The following is a 15,115-nucleotide window of genomic DNA, read 5'->3' on the forward strand; positions in this document are numbered from 1 at the left end:
TAGAGTGAGGAATATGCCAGGCCATGAGGTTACAGATTGTGCTGGAATACAATTCTGCTGCTGCTGATGGCCCACAGTGCCTCATGGATGCCCAGTTTTGAGCTGCTAGATCTGTTCTGAATCTATCCCATTTAGCACGGTGGTAGTGCCACACAACACGTTGGATGGTGTCCTCAGTGCGAATACGGGACTTTGTCTCCACGAGGACTGTGCGGTGGTCACTCCTACCAATACTGTCATGGACAGATCCAGCCAAGACAGGTAGATTGGTGAGGACGAGATCAAGTAAGTTTTTCCTTGTGTTGGTTCGCTCACCACCTGCTGCAGGCCCAGTCGGGCAGCTATGTCCTTCAGGACTCGGTCAGTAGTGGTGCTACCGAGCCACTCTTGGTGATGGACATTGAAGTCCCCCACCCAGAGTACATTCTGTGCCCTTGCTACCCTCAGTGCTTCCTCCAAGTGGTGCTCAACATGGAGGAGGACTGATTCATCAGCTGAGGGAGGACGGTAGGTGGTAATCAGCAGGAGGTTTCCTTGCCCATGTTTGACCTGATGCCATGAGATTTCATGGGGTCCAGAGTCAATGTTGAGGACTCCCAGGGCCACTCCCTCCTGACTGTATATCACTGTACCGCCACCTCTGGTCAGTCTGTCCTGCCGGTGGGACAGGACATACCCAGGGATGGTGATGGAAGAGTCTGGGACATTGGCTGAAAGGTATGATTCTGTGAGTATGGCTATGTCAGGCTGTTGCTTGACTAGTCTGTGGGACAGCTCTCCCAATTTTGGCACAAGCCCCCAGATGTTAGTGAGGACTTTGCAGGGTCGACTGGGCTTGGTTTGCCTTTATCGTGTCCGGTGCCTAGTGGTCTGATGCCGGGTGGTCCGTCCGGTTTTATTCTTATTATGACTTTTTTTAGCGAGATTTTACAACTGAGTGTCTTGCTAGGCCATTTCAGAGGGTGATTAAGAATCAACCACATTGCTGTGGGTCTGGAGTCACATATAGGCCAGACCGGGTAAGGACGGCAGGTTTCCTTCCCTAAAGGGCATTAGTGAACCAGATGGGTTTTTACAACAATCCAGTAGTTTCATGGCCACCATTACTGATACTAGTATTATAATTCCAGATTTTATTGAATCAATTGAATTTAAATTCCCCAGCTGCCATGGCGGGATTTGAACTCATGACTCCAGATTATTAGTCCAGGCCTCTGGATTACTAGTCCAGTAACATAAGCACTATGCTACTGTACATGGGATGAGAACAGATCTGGCCCGGGGTAAATTGGAATCAAAGATTGTCAGGCAAAACTGTAACTGAACAATGGGCGGACTTTAAAGAGGAGATGGTTCGGGGACAGTCTGGGCACATTCCCACGGGGGAGAAAGGAGGGCAACTAAAGCCAGAGCTCCCTGGATGATAAAAGGGATAGAGAGTAAGATGAAATGGAAAAATGGGGCCTATGACAGATGTCAGGTTGATAACACAAGTGAGAACCAGGCAGAATATAGAAAGTTCAGAGGGGAAGTGAAAAAGGAAATAAGAGGGGCAAAGAGAGAGTATGAGAATAGACTGGCGGACAACGTAAAACGGAATCCAGAAGTCTTCTATAGGCATGTAAACAGTAAACGGGTAGTAAGAGGAGGGGTCAGGCCGATTAGGGACCATGAAGGAGATCTACTCATGGAGGCAGAGGGGATGGCCGAGGTACTAAATGAGTACTTTGCATCTGTCTTTACCAAGGAAGGAGATGCTGCCAGAGTCTCAGTAAAGGAAGATATAGTTGAGATACTGGATGGGCTAAAAATTGATAAAGAAGAGTAACTTGATAGGCTGGCTGTACTTAAAGTAGATAACTCACCTGGTCCGGATGGGATGCATCCTAGGTTGCTGAGGGAAGTAAGGGTGGAAATTGCGGAGGTTCTGGCCATAATCTTCCAAACATCCTTAGATACGGGGATGGTGCCAGAGGACTGGAGAATTGCAAATGTTACACCCTTGTTCAAAAAAGGGTGTAAGGATAAACCCAGCAACTACAGGCCAGTCAGTTTAACCTCAGTGGTGGGGAAACTTTTAGAAACGATAATCCGGGACAGAATTAACAGTCACTTGGACAGTGTGGATTGATTAGGGAAAGCCAGCACGGATTTGTTAAAGGCAAATCGTGTTTAACTAACTTGATAGAGTTTTTTGATGAGGTAACAGAGAGGGTCGATGAGGGCAATGCAGTTGATGTTGTGTATATGGACTTTCAAAAGGTGTTTGATAAAGTGCCGCATAACAGGCTTGTCATCAAGATTGCGGCCCCTGGGATAAAGGGGGCAGTAGCAACATGGATACAGAATCGGCTAAGAAATAGGAAACAGAGAGTAGTGGTGAACGGTTGTTTTTCGGACTGGAGGGAGGTGTACAGTGGTGTCCCCCAGGGGTTGGTGCTGGGACCACTGCTTTTCTTGATATATATTAATGACTTAGACTTGGGTGTACAGGGCACAATTTCAAAATTTGCAGATGACACAAAACTTGGAAGTGTAGTGAACAGTGAGGAGGATAGTGATAGACTTCAAGAGGATATAGACAGGCTGGTGGAATGGGCGGACACGTGGCAGATGAAATTTAACAGAGAAAAATGCAAAGTGATACATTTCGGTAGGAAGAACGAGGGGAGGCAATATAAACTAGAGGGCACAATTCTAAAAGGGGTACAGGAACAGAGAGATCTGGGGGTATATGTACACAAATCGTTGAAGGTGTCAGGACAGGTTGAGAAAGTGGTTAAAAAACATATGTGATCCTGGGCTTTATAAATAGAGGCATAGAGTACAAAAGCAAGGAAGTTATGATGAATCTTTATAAAACACTGGTTCGGCCACAACTGGAGTATTGTGTCCAGTTCTGGGCACCGCAATTTAGGAAAGATGTGAAGGCCTTAGAGAGGGGGCAGAGGAGATTTACTAGAATGATTCCAGGGATGAGGGACTTTAGTTACGTGGATAGACTGGAGAAGCTGGGGTTGTTCTCCTTGGAACAGAGACGGTTGAGAGGAGATTTGATCGAGGTATTCAAAATCATGAAGGGTCTAGACAGAGTAGATAGAGAGAAACTGTTCCCATTGGCAGAAGTGTCAAGGACCAGAGGACACAGATTTAAGGTGATTGGCAAAAGAACCAAAGGTGACATGAGGAAAAACTTTTTACACAGCGAGTGGTTAGGATCTGGAATGCACTGCCCGAGGGGGTGGTGGAGGCAGATTCAATCATGGCCTTCAAAAGGGAACTGGATAAATACTTGAAAGGAAAAAAATGTGCAGGGCTACGGGGAAAGGGTGGGGGAGTGGGACTAGCTGGATTGCTCTAGCATAGAGCCGGCATGGATTCAATGGGCCAAATGGCCTCCTTCTGTGTTGTAACCTTTCTATGATTCTAACAGGCCGCTGACTTTCTCCAACAGATTGCTCGATCTCAGATGGTCTTGGTTTTCACGGTAACTGGAAACTCTGCGAGTTGACAAAATGCCAAGAGATCTTAACCCTCAGCTGGGTTACCATTGAGAATTGGATATATTATACAGAGATGGGAGCAGGCATGTACAAATCTGTAAATGATACAGGGATGGGAACACCTGTAGAATGACAGTGTGAGTGTGTGGAGTTTAGTAAATGATACCAAGATATGTAGAATGGGAGTGTGTGGAGTTTAGTGGAGTTTTGAGCAGTGACTATGACGGTAGAAATCAGTAACTCAATGCAGTGCTGATTCGATGAATCTCTCACTGTCCACTCAGGCCCTTAACCAACGCCAGAAACACCTCATCACTGCAGCGAGCAGAATATTCCCGACATATCTGACAGTTTAATCTATCAAACAAAACAAAATCTGAACTGTTTCTTCACTTTCCCCATGGTTCCATTTTGTTTTATTTTTGAGTATCGAGCCCTGACACGCTTTAAAAATAAACTGACTGCTTTCATCTGTCTATTTTAGGAACCTTGTTTGATATGAGGAAGCAAGTAACAGGTGAAGGACCAATAACTGTGAGCCAACCGTTTCAGGCACTGCAGAGACGAGGGGAACTATCTAAATAGCACATCAGACACCAGTCAATACTGAAGATCAAAACGATCTCACTACAGTTTTGCACCATCGCATCAGAGTCAAGTTCCCCAAACAATCTGGCCTGTAGCCGAGAATTTTCACCAGGGAGTGTTTATAAAGGCAGAGTTCCACAGCCTGTATATTGTGTGTGACCAGTCTCCGTGTGTCTGACACGGATGCTCAGTCCCTCTCACTACTTTCAACAACTGATTCCGGTCCCTCGACAGGATCTCGGACACCGAACACGCTCTTTGTTGATGGGGGTTCCGACTTCACTCTTTCGCCCAGTTTTACAGCGGGCGATAGTGAGAAAACGGCCTGGACGGGATCGAAGGGGCTGCTGGAGGCTGGTTTGAGGGTTTGGTGACCATTTCTGGGCATCAGGAGGGGGCCCAACGAACAATCCTCCCAAACATTAACTTCCCAGTCTGTCCCCCACCTCCCCTACACTGTTCCCCCTCCCCCAACAACCATCTCCCCCACACCGTCCCCCATCCCCCGCACCATAACCCCCCTCCCCCACACCGTAACCCCCTCCCCCACACCGTCCCCCATCCCCCGCTCCCTAACCCCCCTCCCCCACACCGTAACCCCCCTCCCCCACACCGTCCCCCATCCCCCGCTCCCTAACCCCCCTCCCCCGCACCGTAACCCCCCTCCCCCACACCGTAACCCCCTCCCCCCGCTCCGTAACCCCCCTCCCCCACTCCGTCCCCCATCCCCCGCACCGTAACCCCCCTCCCCCACACCGTAACCCCCTCCCCCGCTCCGTAACCCCCCTCCCCCACACCGTCCCCCATCCCCCGCTCCCTAACCCCCTCCCCCACACCGTAACCCCCCTCCCCCACACCGTCCCCCATCCCCCGCTCCCTAACCCCCCTCCCCCACTCCGTTACCCCCCTCCCCCACACCGTCCCCCATCCCCCGCTCCCTAACCCCCTCCCCCGCTCCGTAACCCCCCTCCCCCCACACCGTCCCCCATCCCCCGCTCCCTAACCCCCCTCCCCCACACCGTCCCCCCTCCCCCGCACCGTAACCCCCCTCCCCCACACCGTAACCCCCTCCCCCGCTCCGTAACCCCCCTCCCCCACTCCGTCCCCCATCCCCCGCACCGTAACCCCCCTCCCCCACACCGTAACCCCCCTCCCCCACACCGTAACCCCCTCCCCCGCTCCGTAACCCCCCTCCCCCACACCGTAACCCCCCTCCCCCACACCGTAACCCCCTCCCCCACACCGTAACCCCCTCCCCCACACCGTCCCCCATCCCCCGCTCCCTAACCCCCCTCCCCCACTCCGTTACCCCCTCCCCCACACCGTCCCCCCCTCCCCCGCACCGTAACCCCTCCCCCCCCCCACCTTACCCGATTTCTACTCCACCAATCAGCAGTTGGATTTTCCGCCCTCCCAGCACGGTGAGCTGCCAATCAGCTCTCGCGGCTCCCACGCGACGGTTCAGCCTCTCGCAGCGGCCTCAGGCGGCCAATCCGATCACCCCCTGCCCCTGCCTCCAAAATCTCCCCACTCACCGCCTTCCCCCCCCCGCCTCGGCCCCCCGCCCCCCGCCCTCGGCCCTCGGCCCCCCGCCCTCCGCCCTCGGCCCCCCGCCCCCTCGGCCCCCGCCCCCCGCCCCCTCGGCCCCCGCCCCCCACCCTCGGCCCCCCGCCCCCTCGGCCCCCGCCCCCCGCCCTCGGCCCCCCGCCCTCGGCCCCCCCGCCCCCTCGGCCCCCTGCACGCACCCCTTCAAAAGCAGCGAGGACCCCTGAAGTAACACTAATGTCTGAATGGGTTTGGTTTTGAGTTCCCGGAGTGTTGAGGAGATTATATTCATCAGATTAATGCCTCCTTTATCCAAGCTCAGGGCTCACTGGTTATTGATGAAAGCATTCGGTGCAATCACACATCTTCATCACCACCTCACCGAGTTCAGGGAATTCTACTCCCATTAGCAACGTGGCCCGACTTTTGTTTCCAATCAGTCAGGCAGCAAAATTTTTTTAAAATGAGATTACAAAATATTAGGACTCAAGATTTAACATAACAACCCATTCAATTCAAACATCGCCCAGTTTCCACATCAAAGCACAGAGTGCCTTGTGATACTGAAATATCAACACATGCCTCGTGACTGAAGCAAAGATTCCTGTTCATTTTAGAACTACAGGTTAGTGTAAAGGAGGGAGAAAAACGATCAGTGACCAAGTGTGAGCGTTTAAGCAAAGCGCCAGAAAAACAGCAGCTACGGAATTAACTCAGAGTCAGAAGATCATGGGCTCGAGCCCCACTCCAGAAACTTAAAGCACAAAATCCAGGCAGACACTCCCAGTGCAGTACTGAGGGAGTGCTGCACTGTCGGAGGGTCAGTACTGAGGGAGTGCTGCACTGTCGGAGGGTCAATACTGAGGGAGCGCTGCACTGTCGGAGGGTCAGTACTGAGGGAGTGCTGCACTGTCGGAGGGTCAATACTGAGGGAGCGCTGCACTGTCGGAGGGTCAGTACTGAGGGAGCGCTGCACTGTCGGAGGGTCAATACTGAGGGAGCGCTGCACTGTCGGAGGGTCAGTACTGAGGGAGTGCTGCACTGTCGGAGGGTCAGTACTGAGGGAGTGCTGCACTGTCGGAGGGTCAGTACTGAGGGAGCGCTGCACTGTCGGACGGTCAGTACTGAGGGAGCGCTGCACTGTCGGAGGGTCAGTACTGAGGGAGCGCTGCACTGTCGGACGGTCAGTACTGAGGGAGCGCAGCACTGTCGGAGGGTCAGTACTGAGGGAGTGCTGCACTGTCGGAGGGTCAGTACTGAGGGAGTGCTGCACTGTCGGAGGGGCAGTACTGAGGGAGCGCTGCACTGTCGGAGGGTCAGTACTGAGGGAGTGCCGCACTGTCGGAGGGTCGGTACTGAGGGAGCGCCGCACTGTCGGAGGGTCAGTACTGAGGGAGTGCTGCACTGTCGGAGGGTCAGTACTGGGGGAGTGCTGCACTATCGGAGGGTCAGTACTGAGGGAGTGCTGCACTGTCGGAGGGGCAGTACTGAGGGAGCGCTGCACTGTCGGAGGGTCAGTACTGAGGGAGCGCCGCACTGTCGGAGGGTCGGTACTGAGGGAGCGCAGCACTGTCGGAGGGTCGGTACTGAGGGAGCGCAGCACTGTCGAAGGGTCGGTACTGAGGGAGCGCTGCACTGTCGGAGGGTCAGTACTGAGGGAGCGCTGCACTGTCGGAGGGTCAGTACTGAGGGAGCGCTGCACTGTCGGAGGGTCAGTACTGAGGGAGCGCCGCACTGTCGGAGGGTCAGTACTGAGGGAGCGCCGCACTGTTGGAGGGTCAGTACTGAGGGAGCGCTGCACTGTCGGAGGGTCAGTACTGAGGGAGCGCAGCACTGTCGGAGGGTCAGTACTGAGGGAGCGCCGCACTGTCGGAGGGTCAGTACTGAGGGAGCGCTGCACTGTCGGAGGGTCAGTACTGAGGGAGTGCTGCACTGTCGGAGGGTCAGTACTGAGGGAGTGCTGCACTGTCGGAGGGTCAGTACTGAGGGAGCGCCGCACTGTCGGAGGGTCGGTACTGAGGGAGCGCAGCACTGTCGGAGGGTCGGTACTGAGGGAGCGCAGCACTGTCGAAGGGTCGGTACTGAGGGAGTGCTGCACTGTCGGAGGGTCAGTACTGAGGGAGCGCTGCACTGTCGGAGGGTCAGTACTGAGGGAGCGCTGCACTGTCGGAGGGTCAGTACTGAGGGAGCGCCGCACTGTTGGAGGGTCAGTACTGAGGGAGCGCTGCACTGTCGGAGGGTCAGTACTGAGGGAGCGCAGCACTGTCGGAGGGTCAGTACTGAGGGAGCGCCGCACTGTCGGAGGGTCAGTACTGAGGGAGCGCTGCACTGTCGGAGGGTCAGTACTGAGGGAGTGCTGCACTGTCGGAGGGTCAGTACTGAGGGAGCGCCGCACTGTTGGAGGGTCAGTACTGAGGGAGCGCCGCACTGTCGGAGGGTCAGTACTGAGGGAGCGCTGCACTGTCGGAGGGTCAGTACTGAGGGAGTGCTGCACTGTCGGAGGGTCAGTACTGAGGGAGTGCTGCACTGTCGGAGGGTCAGTACTGAGGGAGTGCTGCACTGTTGGAGGTGCCGCCTTTCGGATGAGATGTTAAACTAATCTGCCTGTTCAGATTGACAGTAAAGATTCCATAGTAGCATTCACAGAAGTAGTCGAGTGTTCTCCCAGTGTTCTGGACAATATTTATCCCTTAACCAACGTCACCAAAGCAAATTAACAGGTAATTCTTCTCTTACTGACGTCTGTGCACAAAATGGCCACCACATTTATCTATATAACAAGTGACTACATTTCAAACTAATTAATTCCACATGAAGAGCTCTGGGCTGCTCCTGACACGAACAGTTCTTTCCTTCATTAGAACTGTCGGGTGGCCTTCAATGGTGACCATGGCAACTGTTCTCAGCCTCTCTGGGGAGCTGTGTTGAAGATCTCAGGGCCGGGGTCAGTCTCAGGGCCGGGGTCAGTCTCAGGGCCGGGGTCAGTCTCAGGGCCGGGGTCAGTCTCAGGGCCGGGGTCCGCCTCAGGGCCGGGGTCCGTCTCAGGGCCGGGGTCCGCCTCAGGGCCGGGGTCCGCCTCAGGGCCGGGGTCAGTCTCAGGGCCGGGGTCAGTCTCAGGGCCGGGGTCAGTCTCAGGGCCGGGGTCCGTCTCAGGGCCGGGGTCAGTCTCAGGGCCGGGGTCCGTCTCAGGGCCGGGGTCAGTCTCAGGGCCGGGGTCAGTCTCAGGGCCGGGGTCCGTCTCAGGGCCGGGGTCAGTCTCAGGGCCGGGGTCAGTCTCAGGGCCGGGGTCAGTCTCAGGGCCGGGGTCAGTCTCAGGGCCGGGGTCAGTCTCAGGGCCAGGGTTCACCTGTGCTGAAACCCTGTTCGGATTTCTGTGCCAGTGATAATCACTGTGCACAATTAGGGTTCGGAACTCTTGTGACCTGTTAATGTACGAACACATTGCCCCATTTTTCCGTAAACTGCCCCTCAGGCTTGTTCGCAATTTTAGTCAGAACATCAGGAGGCAAAAAACTGAGGAGAGGCAGCTAATGGAGGGAAAATAAATGCAAGAGCCAATTAACCCTTGGCCTGCCAAGTCTGGAGTTGTGTGGAAACGCAATCAATCTTTGTTCACAGTGAACATGGGAAGCAGGTAGATTGCCCCTCTGCTTTTTATTCAGTATTAATATGAAGCATTGGTAGCAACATAACAATACTTGGGAGGTTGCCAGCTGCAGAAGTCAGCAGCAGCAATAGTCCTGGTGAGTTGTCCCGAAACCCTCCCCAGAGGAAGCTTTACTCTGTATCTACCCACTGCTCCTTAAATAATGAGGGGACAAACCATTTTCAAAACTATTTTACCACCTCACTTATAATTTTTAGGATTTAAAAACAGGTGTGTGAGGAAAAATGGAAGTAAAAAGTATTTTTCCCAAATTCACGTCCTGCTTTCACCACTTTGTCCGCCTCAATCTCATTTTACAGAAACCAACTTTTCCAGGCTGGGTTCATTTGAGCTATAATTAAACTTTTATAAACAACAAACTATGATGGAATTCATTCAATATATTGACTGTAATGGCTGACAGAAAGCCCATCAGCTGGATCCTGTCCAATTTAATTGCCTGTGACTTAATGTTTGACATTTTGGATCGAGTTGCCCAGAGGGCAGACTGTCCCAGACTGACCGTGTCCAGACACTGGCAATTGATGCATCACCTGTGCCAACTTCTCACAGGTCACAGAGTTCTGAAAGCCACAGGTACCAACAGCCAGGATTAACTTCTCAGCACAGACATCACAACAAGCGCACGAGTTAGATGCTCAGACTGGGCGCACGAGTTAGATGCTCAGACTGGGCGCACGAGTTAGATGCTCAGACTGAGCGCACGAGTTAGATGCTCAGACTGAGCGCACGAGTTAGATGCTCAGACTGAGCGCACGAGTTAGATGCTCAGACTGAGCGCACGAGTTGGATGCTCAGACTGAGCGCACGAGTTAGATGCTCAGACTGGGCGCACGAGTTAGATGCTCAGACTGAGCGCACGAGTTAGATGCTCAGACTGAGCGCACGAGTTACATGCTCAGACTGAGCGCACGAGTTAGATGCTCAGACTGGGCGCACGAGTTAGATGCTCAGACTGAGTGCACGAGTTAGATGCTTAGACTGGGCGCACGAGTTAGATGCTTAGACTGGGCGCACGAGTTAGATGCTCAGACTGGGCGCGCGAGTTAGATGCTCAGACTGGGCGCACGAGTTAGATGCTCAGACTGAGCGCACGAGTTAGATGCTCAGACTGGGCGCACGAGTTAGATGCTCAGACTGAGCGCACGAGTTAGATGCTCAGACTGAGCGCACGAGTTAGATGCTCAGACTGGGCGCACGAGTTAGATGCTCAGACTGGGCGCACGAGTTAGATGCTCAGACTGAGCGCACGAGTTAGATGCTCAGACTGGGCGCACGAGTTAGATGCTCAGACTGGGCGCACGAGTTAGATGCTCAGACTGGGCGCACGAGTTAGATGCTCAGACTGGGCGCACGAGTTAGATGCTCAGACTGGGCGCACGAGTTAGATGCTCAGACTGGGCGCACGAGTTAGATGCTCAGACTGAGTGCACGAGTTAGATGCTCAGACTGGGCGCACGAGTTAGATGCTCAGACTGGGCGCACGAGTTAGATGCTCAGACTGAGTGCACGAGTTAGATGCTCAGACTGAGTGCACGAGTTAGATGCTCAGACTGGGCGCACGAGTTAGATGCTCAGACTGAGTGCACGAGTTAGATGCTCAGACTGAGTGCACGAGTTAGATGCTCAGACTGGGCGCACAAAGGCTTCTTTTAGGAACCACCTGACATTAGTTTGAATAAATAAATGATTCAGACTCGTAACTCTGTAAGGAGTTGTTGGAGGCAATTTCAGTGACAGTTTGCCCAGAAACTCCATTTTGACCAATCACAACATTTGTCTAATTCATAGTGTAATGTTCAAAGATATTTTCTTATAAAACTTTCATGTAGCATCTGAGCAGTCTCTCGTCACTTCATCAAACCCCCGTCTTCAGTCAGGCACCAAAGGACAACGGACTGCCAGAGAACTCGAAATTGTACGAGACGTTGGGTTGGTCATAGTTGGAGTGTTGGACCCCTCATTATAGAAAGGATATTAGAGTCAGGAAAAGGGGGCACTGCAGATTCACTGGAATGATATCAGGAATGAGAGGATATTGTGATGAAGAAAGGCCCAAAATTCAGAAAGGTTTAGAGAGGGTAAACATGTTTCCATTCGCTGGTGAATCAGTGACAAGAGGCCCAGATTGTGGATTAACACTAGAACACTAAAGCAGGGAATTAGAAGGAATGTTTTCACACAGAGGATTAGAACAGGGAATGATTTACTGCAAGGACTGGAACATCATTTAAAAGGGAATTGGATAAGTATTCGAAAAGGAAGAATATAAAAGGATATGGGGATAGGGCGGAGAGGTGGGAATAGAATCAATTATCAATGAAGTGAAGCTCGAGTTGAAGAGTTAGCACCAGCCTAGACACAATGGCCAAACAGTCTCCTTCTGTGCGGGAGATTCTACGATTGTAAAACCCTTTAAGGGTTAGGGTTAGGGTTAGGGTTAGGGTTAGGGTTAGGGTTACTGCGGTCCAGCAATCATAACATGAGAAATGAAACCTCAGGATTACAGGCAAATAATGTCAGCTCTGGGTTGGTTTATGGAGACGAACAGAAAAGGAAAAAGATAGGACTGTAAGTTAGAATCCTTACCGGTCAGTTCCTGGTTGGAATTCTGAAAGTAAGGAAGGCCTCCTTCGCTGGTGCTGGACTATCGCTCCATGTGATAAGATGGAGCCATAATCCCTGGAATGGGTGGGATAGTCTGAAATTCCTATATCCTGGAAAAGAAACAATCATTTTAGCATTTGAAAGTTGCTTTCATTCCCCAAACATTACTTAGCAAAAGTTCTGTCCAATGACTGCACTGTAACTATAGACAATCCATAATCCCGGGTCTGGGGGATGCCACTGGTGGTGATTAAGGACAGATGGGGGTGCAGTGGGTCTTCGGCGGTTTAGATCAGGAGCAGGTCGTCTGCGCCCTGATTTCTTTTTCCATTGAAGTCATGGCGCTCAGTGTAAAGCAGGTTCCTGATTCGCTCAGAGCCTGTTTCACAAAGACCAATTCACCCCCTATATTTTAACGGAAGTTTCACTTTCTTGTCACAGTTCACAGGGCGTTCATTCATTTCACTTCTTTCTTAAAAAATAACACACTTTTCTTTTTCAAAAAGTGAATGTTTTGTTAATTATTGTGAATAATCAGGCAGAGACTCGGAACAGGTTTCAATGACAGAGCTCAAGTAGGCTGCGTAAACTCACTCCTTACCCTGTGGAGGAGGAGAGATCATAGCGAGCTCAGAGATCCTGGGCTGCATGTTCATGGAAACAACTGTTACTGCAGCATCTGAAGTGTTTTAATCTAAAGGACATTAACACGAACTCAGCCCAAGACCTCTGCACTCGCTGTTATCTCTCCTCCACAGCAGATAGGCAGCAGCTCGAGAAGCAACATGAACGGTTAGACCATTTCCACACTCAATGCTTAAGACATCAGGAGGATAAGGAATGTCACAGGGAGCAGATCAACATCAGGGTTCAGATATCTGGAACACATTATCTGATGGAGGTACTGGAGCTGAGGCAGGGGACCACAGACAGAGGGGATGCAGAGCCGGTGAGTACCAGTTGGTACAAGCTTGCAGAGCTGCCACAGAGCGTCACTCAACACTTGGATATTTAAATAAATCGTCCACAGATTAACATCTCTTGCTCACAATCACCTCTCTGATCCATGTGACTGATGTGAAGTTAGCTCTTACATCTGCAACCAGGCAGGTATAAACAGGAAGTCCAAAACTAAACAGGGCCGTGTTGTGTTATCTCCGTCTGCACAAGGTGAAAAGCTTAATGATCAACGAGAGCTCCTTAAATTAAAAACTGAAAACCATGGGGTTCCATCAGGTGCAAGCTGGCAGTGAGGGACTTATTACCAGGTCATAGAATCATAGAACGTTATGGCACAGAATGAGGCCATTCAGCCCATCGCGTCCGTGCAGGCCAAAAAAGAACCATCCAGCCTAATCCCACTTTCCTGCACTTGGTCCGTAACCCTGTGGGTTTCGGCACTCCAGGTGCACATTCAGGTACTTTTTAAATGTGATGAGGGTTTCTGCCTCTCCCACCCTCTCAGGCAGTGAGTTCCAGACCCCACCACCCTCTGGGTGAAAAAATTCTCCTCAGCTTCCATCTAATCCTTCGACATTACTTTAAATCTATGCCCCCTGGTTATCGACCTCTCTGCTAAGGGAAATAGGTCCTCCCTATCCACTCTATCTAGGCTCTTGATAATTTTGTACACCTCAATTAAATCTCCCCTCAGCCTCCTCTGTTCCAAAGAAAACAACCCCAGCCTATCCAATCTTTCCTCATAGCTAAAATTCTCCAGTCCTGGCAACGACGTCGTAAATCTCCTCTGCACCCTCTCGAGTGCAATCACCTCTTTCCTGTAATGTGGTGACCAGAGTTGTATGCAGTTCTCAAGCTGTGGCCAAACCAGTGTTTTATACAGTTCGAGCAAAATCTCCCTGCTCTTATATTCTATGCCTCGGCTAATAAAGGAAAGTATCCCATCTGCCTTTTTAACCGCCTTATCTACCTGTCCTGTTCCCTTCAGGGATCTGTGGACATGCACTCCAAGGTCACTTCCTCTACACCTCCCAGTATCCTCCCATTTATTGTGTATTCCCTTGCCTTGTTTGCCCTCCCCAAATGCATTACCTCACACGTCTCCGGATTGAATTCCATTTGCTACTTCTACATAGGAACATAGAATTTTACGTAGGCCATTCAGCCCCTCGTGCCTGCTCTGCCATTTGATAAGATCATGGCTGATCTGTGATCTAACTCCATATACCTGCCTTTGGCCCATATCCATTAATACCTTTGGTTGACAAAAAGCTATCTATCTCAGATTTAAATTTAGCAATTGAGCTAGTATCAATTGCCGTTTGCGGAAGAGAGTTCCAAACTTCTACCACCCTTTGTGTGTAGAAATGTTTTCTAATCTCACTCCTGAAAGGTCTGGCTCTAATTTTTAGACTGTGCCCCCTACTCCTAGAATCCCCAACCAGCGGAAATAGTTTCTCTCTATCCACCCTATTTGTTCCCCTTAATATCTCATAAACTGCGATCAGAGCTTAACCTTTGAAACTTGAGAGAATACAACCCCAATTTGTGTAATCTCTCCTCGTAACTCAACCCTTGAAGTCCGGGTATCATTCTAGTAAACCTACGCTGCACTCCCTCCAAGGCCAATATGTCCTTCCGAAGGTGCGGTGCCCAGAACTGCTCACAGTACTCCAGGTGCGGTCTAACCAGGGTTTTGTATAGCCGCAGCATAACTTCTGCCCCCTTGTACTCTAGTCCTCTAGATATAAAGGCCAGCATTCCATTAGCCTTCTTGATTATTTTCTGCACCTGTTCATGACACTTCAATGATCCATGTACCTGAACCCCTAGGTCCCTTTGGACATCCACTGTTTTTAACTTTTTACCATTTAGAAAATACCCTGTTCTATCCTTTTTTGATCCAAAGTGGATGACCTCACATTTGTCTACATTGAATTCCATTTGCCACAGTTTTGCCCATTCACCTAATCTATCAATATCGCTTTGTAATTTTATGTTTTCATCTACACTGCTTACAATGCCACCAATCTTTGTGTCATCGGCAAACTTAGATATGAGACTTTCTATGCCTTCATCGAAGTTGTTAATAAATATTGTGAATAATTGAGGCCCCAAGACAGATCCATGCGGGACTCCACTAGTCACATCCTGCCAATGTGAGTACCTACCCATTATCCCTACTCTCTGTCGCCTTTCGCTCAGCCAACTTCCTAACCAAGTCCGTACTTTTCCCTCGATTCCA

At 51.2% G+C, this 15,115-nt stretch overlaps 1 protein-coding gene across 1 annotated transcript in view; it reads right to left on the bottom strand.

Moving 5' to 3' along the window:
• ncor2 (nuclear receptor corepressor 2) overlaps positions 1 to 15,115 on the bottom strand; it is a 261,584-nt gene that overhangs the window by 204,522 nt on the left and 41,947 nt on the right. The window contains exon 3 of the mRNA XM_068006268.1: positions 11,893 to 12,020. Within this exon, the coding sequence (XP_067862369.1) occupies positions 11,893 to 12,020 (128 nt within the window). The remainder of the gene's footprint in view (positions 1 to 11,892; positions 12,021 to 15,115) is intronic.

This window comes from Heptranchias perlo, chromosome 25 (genome assembly GCF_035084215.1).
Source record: "Heptranchias perlo isolate sHepPer1 chromosome 25, sHepPer1.hap1, whole genome shotgun sequence".
NCBI classification, from domain to species: Eukaryota; Metazoa; Chordata; class Chondrichthyes; order Hexanchiformes; family Hexanchidae; genus Heptranchias; species Heptranchias perlo.